This window comes from Corvus kubaryi, unplaced genomic scaffold (genome assembly GCF_017639235.1).
Source record: "Corvus kubaryi isolate FWS band 111438036 unplaced genomic scaffold, C.kubaryi_AGA036_p1.0 37284, whole genome shotgun sequence".
Taxonomy (NCBI): domain Eukaryota; kingdom Metazoa; phylum Chordata; class Aves; order Passeriformes; family Corvidae; genus Corvus; species Corvus kubaryi.
Genome location: NW_024581088.1, coordinates 10,579,662 through 10,598,723, shown reverse-complemented (window position 1 = coordinate 10,598,723; position 19,062 = coordinate 10,579,662). Strand labels below are relative to the sequence as shown.

Here is a 19,062-nt window from a genome sequence, read left to right as displayed (position 1 = left end):
CCAGCTCTGAGAAAGGGATTTCTAATCCAGCTTCCTCTTAGGGTAAAGTTTCTGGCATGTCCCTTGGAAGAGCAGCTAGCCTCAGTACAATTGCACTGCCTTCTCGCTCCTCTGTGGGCTGTGGGACAACAACAGGATGAGCTCTCCTGTCAAGGGTTCAGTGTTGGCACTGTGGTGCCATTTTGCCATGTGCACACCTACATCTGACCACCTTGCAGAGTTCTGCCCCAGGTCATGGTACAGGAGATGTTTTGACTGTGAATCCACGTTTAGAATTTTGCCCCTTTTCTTGCCAAGTGCCTATGGAAGTGGTAACTGCCCTCCACTCTTTTTGGTCCCTCCAGATCCTGCTGAAGGAGTACAACTTTGACAACAGGCACAAGCCCACTTTCACAGAAGAGGATATTCTTAACATCTTTCCTGTAGTGAAGCATGTAAACCCCAAAGCTTCTGATGCTTTCCACTTCTTCCAGAGCGGGCAAGCAAAAGTTCAGCAAGGTACAGACCCCACATGCCTCTGCCTCTCAGGGTGATCACTGATAATGGGAAGAGCAGGGTGGAGCATGGGTACCGTGACACCCCTTCTCCCCCCAGTTTGGTAGAGAATCCTGGTCTCCAAGACCATCTGGAACACTCCTGCCATAAAGCCACCAGCAGTGAGCAAGGATGGGTCAGGGCAGTGATGTCCTTCCCCCAGGGCAGTGACCTGTGTCTGTGCATCCCACTGCTGGTCTCGCTTCCTGTCTCCAGCAGTGTGAGGGGGTATTTTGTACATATATATGGATATACTGTCTTTTCAGGTTTCTTGAAGGAGGGCTGTGAGCTCATCAATGAAGCCTTAAACCTGTTCAACAATGTGTATGGTGCTATGCATGTAGAAATCTGTGCCTGCCTGAGGCTGCTAGCTCGGCTCAACTATATCATGGGAGATTACTCAGAGGTAAGCAGGGGCTCCGAGGGGGTCTCCTCAGTGCTCTGATTCCTTCCCCATGCTTGCTGAAGCTCACAGCATGATGTGACTTGCTCTGGGTTCTGTTCTCTCCAGGCCTTAAGCAATCAGCAGAAAGCGGTGCTAATGAGCGAGAGGGTCCTGGGCATCGAACACCCCAACACCATCCAAGAATATGTGAGTATGGGGAGCTGGGGGAGCAGCAGCACCTCAGGGGTCTGGCTGCAGTCTGTGAGCCTTAGTTCATGCCTGCAGCTGGAAAACAGCTGCATTTTCCTCTCTTCTGCAGCTTTCTTTCCAGAATCCTCCATCATCTCTTATGATCCTGCAAAGTGAAAAGCTGAGTGTGTGCACTGTAAATGTCCTGCATGCTCTCTATTTGTCCTGCTTAGCCTAGGTTTCTAGTGTTTGTCGGCTGCATCTTTATTTAGATATATTAATTCTCTTGGCTTTGGACCTGGGCTTATGTCAAAAACAAAAAGAGGAAAGAATCCCCCCCCAAAACATAGCCAGAGTATGACATATACATGGAAGTCAGGTTAGAAATATTCTGTGAGGGGTCTTAAGAGAAACTGAAATAAAACACTCAGCTTCTTCAGTGGTGTGTCCTCTGGGACACCTCAGTGGGGCTGTTCATTAGCCAGCAGACTTGGGCTTTTCAAAGTGGCTGAAGTCCTTCTTTAACCATTAAAGAAGACTTTATTCATGTGCAGCTGAGGAAAGGAGCGGAGAGATTAGTTTTCTTTACATTAATGCTGAGTCCTTTCTCTTGTCCTAGATGCACCTGGCTCTGTACTGCTTTGCAAACAGCCAACTCTCGACAGCACTGAACCTGCTGTACCGTGCACGCTACCTCATGCTGTTGGTATTTGGGGAGGATCACCCAGAAATGGCACTCTTAGATGTAAGTAACCCGTTCAAGAGTCTTCAAATTCTTAATCTCTAAGAAACCTCTTGGCCTTTAAGATGCCCACATGATGGCTGTTGAAAACAAACACTCAGGCAGTGCTTTTCCTCCCTGGGTTGTTACTGGTTGGTGCCATCAGATGAAGGAAAAAAGGAGTTTGACCCTTTTAGCTGGGAGGGTCAGCCTCCGTGCTGAGCTCTGCGCTAGAGTACTGCAGGTGGGGTTTGAGCACCTGTAATCCTTAGGAAAACTCCTTCATTTGTTATGTTCTTGCTGCACTGCATGAACTGGAGAGTTCCTTACCTCCCTCGTGCCTGGCGTGTTTGGGCCGAGCCCCCACGGGGGTGGTCCCTGTGATGGGTCAGGGCTGCAGGGACATCGCCAGGGCTGCAGCGCTCCCGGCAGTGACACACCTGTGGGGTCCCACTGTCCACAGAGCAGGAACTGTAGTGTCAGTGTGTCTTTCTCAACGCCTGCTTGGCTTCTCTGTACAGAACAACATTGGCCTGGTGCTCCACGGGGTCATGGAGTATGACCTGTCCCTCCGGTTCCTGGAGAACGCGCTGGCCATCAGTTCCAAGTACCATGGCTCCAAGTCTTTGAAGGTTGCACTCAGGTGAGGCAGGGTGGGGTGCTGGGCTGGGTCACTGCTGTCAGAGCGAGCACAGTCATCAAGCACTCACATGGGAGGCTCTGGTCTTGTGAACTGGAGATTTCATCTTGTCCCAGAGCCAAGGTCATGGTGCAGTATCCAAGTTTGTTATTTCAAAAGATGGCGATCCCTTGTTCTTAAGGTTAATTGTGGGATCTACTGTGATGCTGCTTGCTCAGAAAGTCTGTCAAGATGACCCTGGTCCCTGTGGACTCTCAAGAGAAAAATGTATGTGGGGAGTAGAGGTTGGAGAGCCTGTAAGGGAATTACACTGGGAGCCAGGGACAGTATGTTAAATATTCATGTTTAATGGTTCCAGCCCTCGGGGAGGGATCTTTGAGAATCATTTAATGCGCTTTTCTCCTTTGCCGTAAAGTCCTGTATTTGAATAAAAACCCTAAAGTGGCTTCTGTGTGTTCCCAAGCGAGCTGGGACTGGCGACACCTGTAGTAGGATCTGCTCCCAGTGCCCACTGCTGCAGTGCTGGAAGCCCTCTGTCCTTCAGTGCAGAACTGGCTCTGTCAGCCAGGCATGGCCCACTCCCAGTTCTTGCTGCCACATCGCAGCCATCTGTTCTCCATCGGGGTGCAAATAACCTGATTAAACACCTGCAAGGGCCTGCCTTGTTTTCCAGTGGCTGATGAATGTGCAGGCTGCAGAGAGTCTTCTGCTGTTGCTCAGTAGCACCCCAATGCACTGCGATGTTTGGAGAGACCCAGCCCCTCCCACAGAGAAACTCTGCCAAACCCAGCGATTTCTTTTTCATTCCAGAAGGGCCAAGACCAACAGTCCAAGCCAAGTCAGTTCTCCCAGCTGGCGAGAGCCCAGGGGACGCACACCTGGCTCTGCCTGAGGGCTTAGGGCTGCAGCCTTCCTCTCCAGTTAATAAATCCAGCCCTGAGGTATTCCCATGGATGTGCCTCTCCCTTTGGTTCACTGCTGTGGCCTTCAGCTTTCCTGGATGAAGGAGGAAAGATGCCCAGTTCAGTCTTTACCTCTGTTGGTCACTTCTCAGCATTCCAACAAAAATCCAACCCAAATAAGTGTAGTATTTGAATCCTCAGCTGGGCTGGGAAGAAGTAACTCCCAGAGTGCTGCATTCAGTCTCCTTTCACAGTCATGTTAAGACTTTCAGCCCAAACACTGATGCCACAGTCACACTCGCTGCAGCACAGAAATGTTTCTTCTTCAGAGAAGTGACTCAGCCCTTTTCCTTCCCTCAGCCACCACTTGGTTGCCCGAGTGTACGAGAGCAAAGCAGAATTCCGGTCGGCTCTGCAGCATGAGAAGGAAGGCTACACCATCTACAAGAACCAGGTGATGAGTGGCCACGCTGTGCACTTGTGTGCTGTCACTGCGGGGCCAGAACTGAGCAGTTCCACTGCAACCCAGTGCCCAGCCTGGGCCTTGGGGAGGCCTTTCCTATAAACAGCTCTGAGGGGATGCCAGGGAGTCCTTGTAGGGCCAGGGCAAAACTGCTGCTCTGTGCAGTAACTGCCCACCATGCCAGGAATCTTTGTTCAGCTTCCTGCAAATGTGTCCGTACTCTACCCATGGCTGGACAAGCGCTTCTGTCGTGGCATGGCCCCATGTTCTGGTGGGGCTTGGAAAAAACTGGTCTCCCCATGTTTTGCACCACTAGTCTTTAAATACCAGCTCCAAACTGGTTTGGTAGTGAGCTCGCAGCCCAGCTGTTGCTCAGCGAAACTCCTGCCCCAGCCCGGGGCTGTCTGAGCATGTCTGCGGCTGCACGCGGTGACTCAGTGCCGCTGAGCTGGCTGAAGGCATGGCCCACTGCAGGGAATGCTGGAATGCTGCTCCTGGAGGAAGAGCCCAGTGCAGGGAATGCTGCTCACCCAGCAAATGCACTCCCACTTGATGAAAATGTGAAATGTTGATAATAAGGCTCCCAGAGGAGCTCTTTTATTGGTTTTTGAATGCCAAGGCAGGTAAAATCCATTCTACCGAGTTCCTCTGGGGATGCTGAGCTGGCAGCACCCAGGTGTGTGCCCTGGGTTGGGTCCTGTTCTCACTCGTGGTGGTGAACCTTTTTCTTTCCCATTTCCTATCAGCTCGGTGAGCACCACGAAAAGACCAAAGAGAGCTCCGAGTACTTGAAATACCTGACGCAGCAAGCGGTCGCTCTGCAGCGCACAATGAACGAGATCTACAAGAACGGCTCCAATGCCAACATCATGCCGCTGAAGGTAACCCGGAGCAGCGGGGAGCGTGCTGTGCCAGCAGCAGGTTGTGTCCAGCTGTTCCTGAGGGACATGGACTGTCAGGAGAGGGTAGCGGTTATGCCAGGTCAGACCCTTCCTGGGCAGAAGCCCCTGCCAGGGCAGTGGCTCAGACACAGTGTGGTGTCATCGGTGTGGATGGAGCACAGCGTTGCAGGGTGCCTGGGGAAGCAGTGGGGTGCAGGGACAGCTCCTGGGGTGAGAGCCTGGCACACCTCCACACAACCCTGCCCTGCTGCTGACTCACTGCCAGGGGGCAGGTTGCTCAACCCAGAACAACTTTAGTTTCCTCATCCTCAGAAATGCTGTCATCTTTTACCAGGTGCTTTGTTCTCCTTCCAGGGATGTTGTGGGTGGGGAGCGCAGAGGGGCTGTCTTACCTTACATGGAGCAGGAATGACTGGCCCTCCTGGGCCAAACCCAGCTGCTCCTGCCTGCCTCCACACCTGGCACAGCACCCAGCCTGAGCGATGGGCGCTCTCCCTGCCAGGCTGTACCCCAGCAGACTGGGAAAGAGGGTTCCAGCTGCAGGGAGGACAGAGTGGGACAGTGCTCTGTGCATGGGTGTCCTTCTCCCTGTGCAGAACTGGCAACAGACCTGAGGGGTTCATGGCAATGAAGGGAGCACAAGGACCTTGAATCTAGTAAACCCATAAAAACAGCCCTAAAGGATTTACTCTTGTTACAATACTTGAAGGAGGGTAGAAAACACATTTTGGAACTGGCACTGTGATGTATTTAACTGAAGTCCTGCAGGATTCAGCAGGAGGCTCCCTTAGGGACTGGTGGGGAGCTCCAGATTATGCTTTCCAGCTTATGGATATACAGAGGTAGATAATGTAAATGATTCAATTTTCTCAGCTGTTGGTAAATGGACATGCTTAGCACTTGAGTCCTCTCTAGGTTCTGACTCCTAAAACTTTTTTTCCCTTGCAATGTAGTTCACAGCTCCCAGTATGGCCAGTGTCCTGGAACAGCTGAACATTATCAATGGAATTCTCTTCATTCCACTAAGGTACAGTGATTCTTCTGGCTATGCCTTTAGAAATCAAGTCTGTATTGTCTTAGTTTGCAAGAGAGCAGAAACCAGCTCCCCAGCATTTGTTTGTTTTAGCCAAGATCCCAATTCAGGCCCTGGTTAGCATCATCAAGCCACTATAAACAGCAGGACTCTTAAGATTCTTATTTTTTTTAATTATTGTGAATTGTCTTTTAAACTTCTAGTTGAAAATTTGATTGGGATAATGGTGGAAATAGATGACCTGAGCCAAGACTGTGTTGTTCTAAGGCTGTAAATAATCACTGGTGGTAAAATGCAGCAGCAGCAGCTGGAGGCTGCCTGGACATCATCGAGATGAACCCCTGCTCTGCCCCAGCCCACTGAGGGAGCAGATCCTGGTGCCTCTTTTTTCAAACCGAACCAGCAAACTGGGTGTGGCTGAGCTGTGGGGGAGGGAGGTGCAAGGAGTGTTCCTTCTGTTGAACACAACCTTGTCCTGGTGCTTCACCAATCCCACAGCCAGTCTAATGTCTGCTCCCCTCCCTGCTTTCCCCTTCAGCCAAAAAGACTTGGAGAACCTTAAAGCCGAGGTGCAGCGACGCCAGCAGCTCCAGGAAAGCATGAAAAGTGGGGAACAGGTGGAAGCAGAGGACAAAGCTGTGGAGGAGAAAGAGGCTGAGCCGAGCATGCCTTCTGCTGCCATCCCCTTAACACAGAGCTCTGCTTAACGTGTACCTCGCTTTAAAAAAAAAAAAAAAAAAAAAAAGTTTAAACCACCCTTTTCTGAATCTGGCCCAGGGCCTTGGCCGCCCTTGGAGCAGCTCCTCCTTTTTGACAATGTTATTGCACTGGTACAATTAATACACAATGCAAAGAACTAATCTGAGCAATGTAATCTGTCTGCCTGAGCTTGTGTCTGCCATGCGAGGGGAAGTGGCCGGAGGCAGCACAGACCCGTCCTGGCGCGCGGGGCCCTCCTGCCGTGTGTGTGTCCGTGTCGTGTGTGTGCGCAACAGTTATTTCTACTTTGTACATATGAATTCCAAATGAACTGTCTGGAGGAATGTAACATTTCTCAGGTCATTTTTATGTTGACTAAGGACACTGCTTTGCTAAACCAGTACAGAACCAGCCCCATCACTGCTCCGCGTTCTTGTAAAACGTGGATTCCAAGCCAAAAGATTGATTTCCCCCTAGTCGCTATTCAAGACTGTGCTAAGAACAGCCATATTTGTGTCGCTCAGATGACTGAAGCCTGTGACGTGTGGAAGTGGGGGATGTACAGCATTTTCTACATCAGGATATAGCCATGGGATTCCTTTAACCATTTTTTTCTATGTTTGGTTGGCAGTTTGGCAATTCAGTGGGGTTTTGTAACATTCACATTCTAATTTTCAAGGTAAAGATATAGATATATATAGATATATATATAGATATATATATAGATATATATATATAGATATATATATGATATTCACCGTTCCACCTCTGCTCTGCCAGCAGCTGAGTAACTTGGGATACTGTATCCAAAGAGTGAGGGCTTGATCTTTAAAAAAGCGCACAAACTTCTATTGCAGTGGAAACCCCAGTGCCTCAGAGAGGTGGGAATGCAGCAAATGAGGGCTGAGCTAAGGGGAGTGAGGAGGGAATCACAGCCCTATTGGGGGGGGAGGGGGGGAGGAAGATTCAGAAATAAGAGACCTGATGTCATTTGCAACAGCAGCTGTGACACAGAGCTGAGGGCCCTGAACCTGACGGAATCACAACCAGAAAGTACCAGGTTCTGGGGAGGGGATTTAAATAAAAACCGAAGTTCCCTCAGCACCGAAACCTCTGCCAAATACCTTCTTCTCTGGCGTTTTTGCACACTGGTTTTGGGACTGGTGCTGGGAGCTGCCATTGCTGGCAATGGACGGTACTGAAGGGCAAGTGCCACTAAAGAAATCCTCCTGTCCCCTCCCCTCCCGTGCACATCCTGTAGGGTTGTCACTGTCCTCAAGCAGGTGAGATGTGGCTGCTGCAGGCCCTGGGATGCCGACAGAGTTGAATGTCCTGTTTTCCAAGCAGATCAAGCTGTAGAAGAACAGTGGGCTGGCTGCAGCCCCGTGCTGCCGGCGCCCAGCCTCTCCCTCCCTCGCGTTGTCTGTCATGGATCGTGCCCCGTGCTAACCCGCGCTGCTTCTTTTACTGACCCTTGGAGCCGAGTGCTGTTCCTGTGCTCTGTACCCTCGGTTTCCTGTCTGACCTTACAGGTATTTGTAACTCGGGGCTGGGCAGGGGGGAAGGAGGGAGCAGCCTCTGAGGTGTTGGAGGCAACAAAGCAGAGTCTTCACTGCGAAGGAACTTGCTCCTATTTGAAAAATTCTGAATTTCCTGGAAAGCAATCAATAAATGACTACAGTGCATCTTTCCTACAAGATTTTTCTTTTACTAGTGTCTTACAGTCCATTAAAAGCTTTTTAAACTCTTGCAGGTACTTTTTTGGTTTCTTTACTGTTTGGTGCAAAGTGTTGGTAGCAGCACTGGAACCACCACTCCTGTTCATTTGAGCAGAAGCAAGGGGAGAGAACAGAACCAGGTGACCTGGACACTTTAAAATCTATAAACCAGTACCAGAGTCACAACCCCAGCCCAGAAGGGCCAGAACTCACAAGCTCTGCTGTCAGGATCCATTTGTGCTCAGGGAGAGGAGTCACTTTGCCCTCTCATCCCAGGGGTGATGTGGGAGCAGGGGCACAGCTTTGGGGATGGTGTACCCAGGTGAAAGAGCCTGCATGTGTCACCTCATACTCGACCCATCCACTGAGAAATGTTTCAGTGCCCATCAGTGCTGTATTGGGACTGGAAACAGCTGGTCCAAACCAGGCTCACACCTAAAGAGCTGCTGTCAGAGCAGCACTTACTGCATGAGCAACAACTCACTGAGCTAACGGGGAAATTAAATTCAACTGCCCGTACTGTTCTTGGCAACTCACACCTGAACCTGCTTTGCACTCCCCGTGAGCAGCTCACTGCTTGTGGACATACGAGGCTTTCCTTTCAACCCTCACCCCAAAAACTGCCTCTGTGCCACCCCTTCACCCCAGCTGGGATAGCCCTGGCAGAGCCCAGATTCAGTTTTTTTCCCAAATGCAAGTGGGTCTCCTCCAAATGTCCATCCCAGGTCTGTTCCCACTGCCAAGTACCACCCTACCAGCTGCTTCCACAGACCTCAGCTGGCAGGAGTGCCCCTTCATTCTCTCCCCACGTCAAGCTCAAGGGCACATCCATGCTCTTCCATTACGAAGATGTGCCCATTCCAGTTCTGGCCACCGACCCATCTCTAAACAGTACTCAAGGCAATTTGGGCCAAATCACAGGGGAAAGTCAAACCAAAGCACGCAAGACCCTAATACCGGAACAGATGTTGCCAGAACCACCCAGTGCCTCAGCTTTCCCCTGTGCTGCCTCAAAGCCAAGAGCAATTACTCCGAGGACTCATGGCCGCACTCAACCCCCACCCTCAACAGCTCTTAACACCGAGCGAGGAGCAGTGAAAGGCAGCTCCTGTCAGGGCTGCGGTAAAGAGAAGGTCAACGCAAGGGAAAAATCCAACCAAACCCAACCAGGGGAGGCCTGTGCCACACACAGGGACAAGGCTCTCCTGCCCACACGTGAGCCCAGCTTAGCCCACCAGAGCATTTCCTGCACCACCTCATTGCACCGGATCAACCAACAAAACCTCTCACTACTCCAGCTGCCATGAACCACCTCAAAACCACTTCCTGCAGCCTCAGGTGAGCACAAGTTAAATTAAAATCAGAGCAAGGGCAAAGCAGGTGGGAGCAAAATCTGAGGGTGAAACACCAATAGCTTTTTTCAAAATAGTTTTAATTCTTGCATCCAAGGAAACAAAACCACATCTAGTTTTATATGCATTTAATAGTTTACCAATTGGTACAATAAGATTTTTTTAATATGCAGAAAACATGAATAAATTTTGTTTTACACAGTCTGAGAGCAACAAATCTTACTGTAAAACACAGAGCAGTATTATATACATTCCTTTACCGATTTTGCTTTAATTGTGTCAATAGCTTCAGTTAACTCCTACAGCCTGGGAACTGTTCTCTCCAATTGCAACCTCTAACAGCGCTCAAACAAACATCTGACATTTGCCTTCACGTCAATGTCAGGATCGACTCTAAAGCATGAGGATTTTGCTAACTTCTCTTCAGAATGAACTCGGGGAAGCCTGAGGGACAGGCAGGACAGGAAAGCAGCTACTTACATGACACAGTGGAAAGATAAAAAGGCCAGTTAATGCCAGTTGTGACTTGCAAATCCAACGCGACCCCCCCCGCTCCCCCCCGTCCATCCCACCCCTCTATGCATGTGCTCTTGCTACAGGACTCTCGGTATTGATTTAATACACGGACGTTATATACAGCTGGACACAACAGCTCACTCCAAGGGTGCTTTTCCTTCACTCAACTCAGCATTTGCAATATTCAAATCATTAAAGGATTACCAAGCCACCACTGTCTACAAAAACAAAGTATTTTTCCTTTTAAACAGCTCTCGGGAGTCAGGAGCTGTCTAAGAGTGATTTCTCAGGCAGTTCACATGGACAGGAAGAGGCAGAGGAGAGGCAGGGACCACATGCCCACAGTCCTCACTCACTACCAACCAGGGGTTGTTTTCCTTTCCTCAGTGCCCCGGGCACACATTGGTCACACCACACACAAAAGCAGGATGGGTTTGCTTCACCTTCTAAAGTGCAAGATGGTATAAAACATCAACTTCCAGCTTCTATCTAAACCACAACAAACGTTGCACTTTCTGGCCCGTGTGGCATGGCCCAGGCTAGGCTAAGCCCAGGGATCTGCAGTGGCTCTGCTAACAGGCCAGAGGCGGGTCCTGGCAAGTGCTGCCAGTTTCAGTCAGAAGTGCCAAAGCAGCAGTGAACCTCTCGACCCCTCCAATATGTTTAGTTCATTATTGACCCAGTAACCTCATTGTTGCAGTTCTGATCACAGCAAAGGCACAGCAGGAGCTGACAGAAACAGTGGGGACAGTTCCCCAGCACGTCCCAGTGTCCCCCTCACTCCCACACCTGTGGTGTGGCTCCCTTCCAACCAGGGCTTCCGCTTTGGTCCGGTCGGGACCATCCCTGAGATCATTCCCTGCTGCCCCAGAAGGCTCACTCTGCACAGCAGCAGTGTGGAGTCTCACACAGCAGCGATGCTGCTGCCAGCACTGGGGCCGGGTGTCCTGTTCTTTGCTACAGGGAAAAAATGCAGTAGACAACTTCCACATCACAGGTACCTTTAATTTCTCATTCAGGTTTCAGTTATGTACATGAGGGTGGTTTAGTTTAGACTTAAATAAAGTTTCTAGGTCCTACCAGGAATTAAACAGATGTTATTACTTTACAGTTGCAGATGCATGGAGGGATTTAAGATGCACTACTTGTGTATCTGGAATTCTCCAATAGGACAAAAAGCAGCAAATTTTTCCAGTCCAAGCAGCTAACGAACAAAACAGACTTTATTCGTGCATGCTTAACTGCAGCAACACACACCGAGAATGACAGAAACCACTGGATTTAAGAGATTAGCCTGGATCTTAAACTGGCTCTGAAAGCCCCCACATCAGAACCCCACTTTCTCCACCGCTTCCCAGAGGATCCCACACCCCAATCCAGCTCTTCCCACACAAAACCAGGTTCTCCTGGGGTGTCTGTGGAAGTTTCCCCCTCACCAGTGCAGTGTGTTCACCCTCCAGCCCACCCTATGCTGGTCAGGGACTCTCAGCTTTAAAAGGGACATTTTAAAAGCCATGGATTAAACCAAAGGAGTAAAATAAAGCATAAATTCACCTGTTAAAACATCGGCCTGGTACTTCATTGTATTGTCAATTTTAAAGGTGATTTTTAAAAAGACCTGGTTAGTTTGATAAGTACTGTAATTCTTGGTTATCTGAAATGGAATCTGTCACAAAAATGCTGATTAAAATATTAATTTATAATATTTTCATTCATTTCAGATCAAAATATGTAACTTTAGGGAAATGCAAATTAAAAATTGTGTACACCAAACAACATAAATACTAATAACTGAGCTGGGCTGGTTTTGCTGATAGGATTTGGGTTTGGTTTTAATGTTTAGCATAATTCCCACAGATGGGTATGGGTTTTTGTTCATGGCATTTTTCTTTTAGAAGCCTGTGTGGATCTGACCTGCCATTGTCAGCTGATTCTCAAGATACTTAGTGCTTCCTTTAAAGCATTTCAATGCTGCAGCCCAAGGTTCTTCTCCACTTGCAAGCCCCAGGACATTTTTATTGGAGCCACATTGCCAAGGTGAGGATCACCTCATTGTCAAAGGGTTTCCAAGGAGGCACTAAGGAAACCAAGAAACTTTTGTATACCCCAATTTCCTGCCAGTGAATGAGGGAAGTGTCCTTTGATCCTGCTGTGTAATAGGAATTGCACATCTCTAACAAACATGGAAAGCTAACAGCAAGTTGGACCATGGCAGTCATTTGGGAGAGGAAGCTCTACTGGAAACTGGATCACTAAACTCTAGTGGGACGGACAACTCCTCCTGGAAGTTTGTCTAGCATAAAAAAAACCAAACAAAAAAACCATTTAAACTTAGTTTAACAGCACAGCTTAACCATTGAATGACCAAATAAAAAATAAATACATTTATCACATCAGCTGCGACTAAGATTTGTTGTCTTATTTCAGGTTTACAGTCAGTTCTATAAATATACCAACCCTTGCGTGATAGGAGGCCAAAACAAGTGTTTTCTGTTGATTTGGCAAATGTTTCATGACAAATATTCCAGAGTTTAATTAATTTCCATTAATTACATATAAGGTTCAGAAGATTCTGAATTGCAGCCTTATTATCTAGTATTCTTAGAGAAGATTTATTAAGCACACTTAAGTGATGTTACATAGATACACATTTCTGAAAGAGCCCTACAAAACTTTTCCCAAATGAGGTCACCAATTCAGGCACCAACAGACAGCAGAAAGAAAAACAGGTATAATTATCCAACATAACGACACTGTCAACTATTCAGTTAAGTGCCCTATTCCAATCATCCCACTTCTGCCTTCTCAGGTCTGATGTGACCAATGCCAGCCCATGTTCTTAAACCTATGGTACTTCTAGACAACGTATGTAAATTTACAGTATACAATTTGGATTCACCATGCATGAATACTTTGTGTGTAACATTTAATAAGCTCAATCTACATCCAGAATAATTTACATGAAAGGACAATATTTATTTAAACAGAGCTCAATGGGTAACCATGGTATCTGAGTGCATCCAGAGGAAAAGGGGTCACTGTGAACTCCATCAGCGGCACTCCCACACTTTTACTGTTTGATCTACACTCCCAGTCACCACGTACGGGGCTGTCTTGTGGAAATCTGCCAGGAGACAAAAGCTCACGTTACCAATGAACCCAGAACTTCAGCATTTCCTATTCTCACTGAATGGCACTGCTTTTTCAAAACAATTCTACCAGCTCAAAGGCTAAATTCCAAAGCTCCTGGCTGTACTTTTGTAGCCAAATTCTCTCATGCTGTAATATTGTAGAGCATGAAAATCTACCTTCAATTCAGCTATAAAGGAACTTTTATGGAAAATAAATCAGGAAGACTTACAAAACATCTCACACAGATAAAACCCTTCAATGCCACCAGGAGACAGAACTTCATGTATTTAATAAGAGGTGTCCAAGAATGAGGGAACTCGACTTTTTGCTGTAGATAGTATAGTCTGTGAATCTGTATTTAAAAATGTACCGTGTACTGTTCTTCAGGAGATCCCCAAATATTTGGCATATACAGATCAATTTGGGGCTGGCTCAGAGACAGGATGGGGAAGTTCAACCAAGAGGAATCAGTCTCACTGTAGGAAGAGGGGTCAGCAAAGCCAGCTGTAACTGAGGTAGCCCATTCTGGGGTTAACCAGGCCCTGCTCCGGGTCTGATGTTCTTCAACTCTCACTGTTTCTCCTCAGCCATTTCAGGGGGAAGCTAAAGCCTGCTTTTAATTAGCCCTGCCAGTTTGGTCAGGGAACTCCAGAAGCCAACTCCAGGCTCCTTGCTCCAAACTCACACAGCTTTGCTGAAGGAGCAATAGACTGCCAGAGGAACACAGAGAACAAAAACAATGGAGGAGACTCCAGAGCAAAGCCCAGCCTTGCTGAACAAGGAGTGGTTGGTTTGTTCTGGCCTTGCCAGAGCAGGGGGGAACTAACATCTCCCAAGATCTGGACGTTCCTGGTTGGTGTTACCAGGAATTCAAAGTAACTCTTTTCTGACTGTTGTCCACACCCTTCTTGTTTTCCTTTTGCTAGGCAAGCACTGACACTAGAGCACTTCCCTGATGCCTGCATCCTCTGGTGACAAGTTCCAGAACTCCCTGTCAGTTAATGTCCTTAACCATGTGCAACACTGGCAGCAGAAGTGGAAAAATCCAGCACGCTCCAACTCTACAACTCACATGAGTGGGGGGGTTTGACTAGAAACTGAAGTTAACTTCTAGTTCATTTCTTGTACATAGAGAGCATAAGGTGCCACTAGAGCCTGAATGCCAGCCTGATGCTCAGCTGCAGCCGGTGAGGAAGCAGCAGCTCTGGCACGGGGAGCAATACGTACCCAAAGAGGTAACAAAGTGTTCGTGCGCGTTGAGGGTTTTCATGCATCGCTTGTTCTTGAAGTCCCAGACACGGAGAGTCTTGTCATCAGCACAGCTCAAAATAAACTTTCCCCCAGAATGGAACAGGACGCCACGTACCCAGTTATCATGGCCCACCTTGTGCACAAGGAGAGATCAGTGAGCAGGTGCAGGCTGTGAGCTGAGCATCCCACACCTCACACTATGGCACACTGAGGGACCCCTGCCTGGCTCCGCAAGGACAGCCTTGAGCTCCTGAAACCCGTCAGAACTCACAGCTTATCTCCAGTTTCTATTATTACACCTCTACCAGTTCTCCCAACAATGCAAGTTCCTGTCCTTGAAGGCAAACAAACAGCAGTCCTCATGTGATCTGCACCAAATCTGCTCTCCACCCCCAGCACCACCACCCAGTCCAGCCAGAATCTGAGCTGTGAACAGCAGGCTATGGCCCACGGGAAGTCCCACATGAGGGAACAACATGACATTTCACAGAAGACAAAATTCAGATCATTACAAGCATTTCTGTAAACCAACCAAGCTACTCATTACAGAACCTACACCACAGTACTGCATTCACACTATGGTTGTAGAGATTCTCAGTAATTCTTAGCAACAACAAGATCTGAACTATAGAAGCAATTAAAACTGTATTTCTAGCATTTATATTATGATGACTCTGGTTTCTCTTGAAAACATGACATGCAAGATAATGCATTCCATTAAAACTGGTTGTACATATGCAGCTATGACTGCCAGAAAAACACCAATGGACTTACAAGTGTCATAAGGCACATGCCAGTGCTAATGTCCCACATCTTAATGGTCTTGTCTCTGGATCCAGACAGCAGAAAAGGCCCAGGCTTGCCACTCTTCTTAGTCTACAGAAAGTTATGGTATACATAAGATGGAGGCGGGTAGAGGAGAAACAAAGCCGATCCCTTCCCAGTGATATTGCCGAGTACCAAAATCAGATCATACGATAGCTTACAGTAAGTAAATCCACACTGACCAAGCTGGGTCACAGGCATTGGTACTAATGCTAAGAGAATTAAACAATCTGTTACAAGAAACGGTTGTTTGTCCTGCTGATTCCACAAGCCAAGTAACGCTCTGAATAAACACTTGCCTACTGCAAGACATCCTCTGCTAGCAGTAGACAGCTCAAGTGCCACATCTCAGGATTAACGAGGATGCAGCTCACACATACCTTTGTGCTCACATTCTTCAAAAAATGCAATGAAGCAGGGTTAGGAATTTCTGAAAACCTCCTACTCTGAAGTGATTTCTGCGTGTGCTCATGCACGGCGTGACCGCTGGCCAAGCTCCCACCTGCCCCAGGCGCTCCCGTGCGGGCTGTGCCCGATCCCACCGGCAGGGGGCAGGGGAGGCACCACCGCAGAGCCCGCCCGGCCACAGGAAGGGACACACGGAATTTTCGTTTTAATTACTTATAATTGAAAGATTAGAAGGATCTTTTAATGATTCAAGTAAAATTTGACTGAAATAATCTGTAAAAGCCATCACTAGACAAGTCCCTATGTTCAGTGTGGCTACTTTTCCCCTGGGGTGTCCATGTCCTTTGGAGGCAGACAGCAAAACAGCAATGCCGGGTGGGGGGTTTGACTAGAAACTGGAGTTAATTTATAGTTCCTTTCTTCTACACTTTAACATCCTTAGAATGAAATTTATTCTGGCCTTTAGCAAGCCTTTCTTGAGGCTTACTAGAAGAGGTACCTGTGATCACACAATCTGGATTTATTTTAGTTAAGGAATGCTTTCTCCCATCAGTAGCTGTACAGTAAAACACAGCAGCAGTTGGTGCTTGACTCCAGCGCAGTGAACACTGCATCCAAGACAGCTTCATTCTGCATCCCTGACTGGCTCCTTCTCCCCTCTACCTTCCAATTGCTAAGCATCCTTATAATGTTCACATTGTGCCAGAGAAGCTGCTTTACACATTTCTTTGCTACAAGACAGTGGTCCCACTCTCACCTGTCCCTAAACAGCATCTCTCCGCAGTTCTTGTTTCACTAGAGCAAAGGTAGGTCCTACTGATAAACGCAAAAGCTGGATCCTGCGAAGCCAAGATGGGACTTAACTGCATAGCAAGACACTCAGACAAAAGTACTCATACACCTGCTGTACCTGCCAGGCCCTTTGAGCCCCAAGCTCAGTCGCTGTCAGTGCTACACAGAGCACGGACAAAGATCTCCCCACGCATGCTTGTGTAACAGCCCAGGAACGTAACGTTACCTCTGATCCTGTCGCTTCTGATATGGTGGAGTAGGAGCTCTCGGGAGCCCAGGAAATGCACTCTACCACATGCTCATGCTCTCGGAGCTCGGCTTTGCATTCCTTTGTCGCTACCACCCACACGCGCACCGTCTGGTCGTTGGAACAGCTGGCAATCAAGGTGCCGTCCTGGTTGGGCCGCACCATGCGCACCCATTCTCTGTGCCCCGTGAAAGTCTTCACGCAGTAACTGTACAAAAAACCACAGCGGGACTCAACCACCTTTGCAATAACCCACTGCACGTGCTTGGAAATTTGAGGACACTTAACCTACTCTTAGTGGTTAAGATAAAATATTTTAGAGCACACATGTTCACCCTGGCAGGTGAGGGACCATGCCATAAACAGTCTGTGGAAAGGACGCTGACCTGAGAAAGCAGTGATAGCTAAGAGCTAGCAAAAACTTGTTAAGGCAGAAAGCAGGAAACTTGGGGGAAAACGAAACTGACGTGACTACTTGAATTAAATAGGTATTTTAAGAACAAGTAGAGATTTACAGGGCACTTAGGTATTAGAGAGACAACTGACAAATTAAACAAGCAAGAAGACAAAAAAAAAAAAAAATCAGGAGACACCTTAATCTGTGTCAAGAAAGGTAGCAGATACTCCCTTTAAACTCATGGTTAACCAGTGAATTTATTTTCCTAATTGGTCATGAGCTAGAGATCTACCCTCATAGCTTCCAGGAAGACAAAAACAGTTAGTTTTAATCAATCAGTATTAACATCTAAACCCCTCTGCCTAATAACTGAGGCAGAATTCTTCAGTGAATTACTCTAAAGGGCACAACATCATTTCTCAATTCAAATAGTGCCTGCTGACATTCAGATTCCTGTGTCCCATTTCTACACACAGTGGTTTCTGCTCGCTTTTGTTCTGGTGCTGTTTGCTCACAAGTGCACTTACCCTGTCTGGACTTCCCACATTTTGATAGTTTTATCCCTTGAGGCAGAAACTATATGATCTCCGTTGGGCATGATGGCTACCGAAGAAACGTTATGATCATGACCTAAAAACAAAATAAAACCTTTATTAAGTGGCACTGGCAGAGTTTTCACAGAGCACCCAGGACTTGCTGGTTTTTTTATCTTGGTCAAGTAGCAACAGCAGCAGTGCATGTTTTATGGAATAATCTTTACATGTAAATTTGAGGTTTTATGAAATAATCATCCATATTTTTAGAACCCAATGGTCCAGACACTGAGCATCCTTAAAGGTGCTTTCTGTTTACTGATGCATATCTGTGGGTAGGAGTTTACTTTTTTGAAGTCTCAAACATTCTCTAGTCCTACTCGCCGCTTCTGCAAGATGATACTAAAAGCAAGAAAAAAAGCTTTTACATAAAGACTATAAAAAATATTTGCTGTCAATACTAGAATCTTATAGCTGTGGTTGTTGCACTTTCTCATTTTTCCTATGGCTTTCAAACCCAGTGCAAAGGGAACGTTCCCCTTCATGTGATCAAGCACACGCAGCCAAACCCCGCATGGAGCAGCCACAGCTCCTCTGGCACTGATTGCTCCCTTCCTGCAGCCCTGCATCAGGAACACAGAGGGCTGAAGGAAGGAATCCTTCACTGATTTGAAGGCAGTTTCACTGTCTTGCAAGCATTTAATATTTAAAGCTAAAATCCCTATAACTGTCATTTTATTTCAGTATCATTAAGGGATGCTTCCCACACCATCATGCACAGTAGATTTGAGATGCTATTTCATTCCATAAACACTACATGTATCCCCTATTTACAGAGCACTCAAAGCATCAAATTATGTCCCCCCTTTTTCTTTTGGAAAATACTCTGGTCTATAACCCCCTTCCACATCAGCAGTTTTCCTGGATTAAAAAAAAAAAAAATCTCTTCACTTTACAGACTGCTAAATCAATCCCTTTATACCTTACCATGCATAGTTCTGATGCACTCAAAGCCCTGGAAATCCCATAGCTTAATGGTCATATCAGCAGAACAGGAGGCCAAGAGTTTGCCAGTGTGGTCAAAGGAAATATCTTGCACAGAGTCTGTGTGCCCCTTCAGGGTTCGCTCAAAGTCTCCTGTCTCATAATCCCACACCTGACAAGTGAACAGACAAACTGTTAGCAGCAGCCCATTACTCTTTGTATTCTCCAGCCTCACATTTGCACTCTGCAGGCCAGTCTGGCACCCTGTTCAATAATTAATCGAGCAAGAGACAGACAGCCCTAAAAATCTTAACAGCAGAGAAAAATAAACTTCTTTTTATGTGATTTTGTTACTTATAAATTAACTGAATTCATACATTTTGAAAACTGCTTTTCAGCTAACTTTAAGCATTATAAACCCAGCAGGAGAACAAGTTTC

General features: G+C 47.3%; 2 protein-coding genes across 3 annotated transcripts in view; one reads left to right on the top strand and one right to left on the bottom strand.

The window, feature by feature from the left end:
- Positions 1-8,217, top strand: part of CLUH (clustered mitochondria homolog) — a 29,668-nt gene extending 21,451 nt beyond the window's left edge. For both annotated transcript variants that reach the window (XM_042026520.1, XM_042026521.1), the window contains exons 18-26: positions 345-498; positions 801-940; positions 1,046-1,126; positions 1,728-1,853; positions 2,351-2,472; positions 3,732-3,825; positions 4,581-4,715; positions 5,690-5,763; positions 6,308-8,217. In XM_042026520.1, coding sequence (XP_041882454.1) covers positions 345-498; positions 801-940; positions 1,046-1,126; positions 1,728-1,853; positions 2,351-2,472; positions 3,732-3,825; positions 4,581-4,715; positions 5,690-5,763; positions 6,308-6,476 — 1,095 coding nt within the window. In that variant the 3' untranslated portion in view covers positions 6,477-8,217. The remainder of the gene's footprint in view (positions 1-344; positions 499-800; positions 941-1,045; positions 1,127-1,727; positions 1,854-2,350; positions 2,473-3,731; positions 3,826-4,580; positions 4,716-5,689; positions 5,764-6,307) is intronic.
- A 1,434-nt stretch (positions 8,218-9,651) lies between these two features.
- Positions 9,652-19,062, bottom strand: part of PAFAH1B1 (platelet activating factor acetylhydrolase 1b regulatory subunit 1) — a 28,668-nt gene continuing 19,257 nt past the window's right edge. The window contains exons 6-11 of the mRNA XM_042026522.1: positions 18,627-18,795; positions 17,634-17,736; positions 16,689-16,917; positions 15,212-15,313; positions 14,414-14,570; positions 9,652-13,178 (exon numbers count right to left, since the gene is read on the bottom strand). Of these exons, the coding sequence (XP_041882456.1) occupies positions 13,105-13,178; positions 14,414-14,570; positions 15,212-15,313; positions 16,689-16,917; positions 17,634-17,736; positions 18,627-18,795 (834 nt within the window). The 3' untranslated portion in view covers positions 9,652-13,104. The remainder of the gene's footprint in view (positions 13,179-14,413; positions 14,571-15,211; positions 15,314-16,688; positions 16,918-17,633; positions 17,737-18,626; positions 18,796-19,062) is intronic.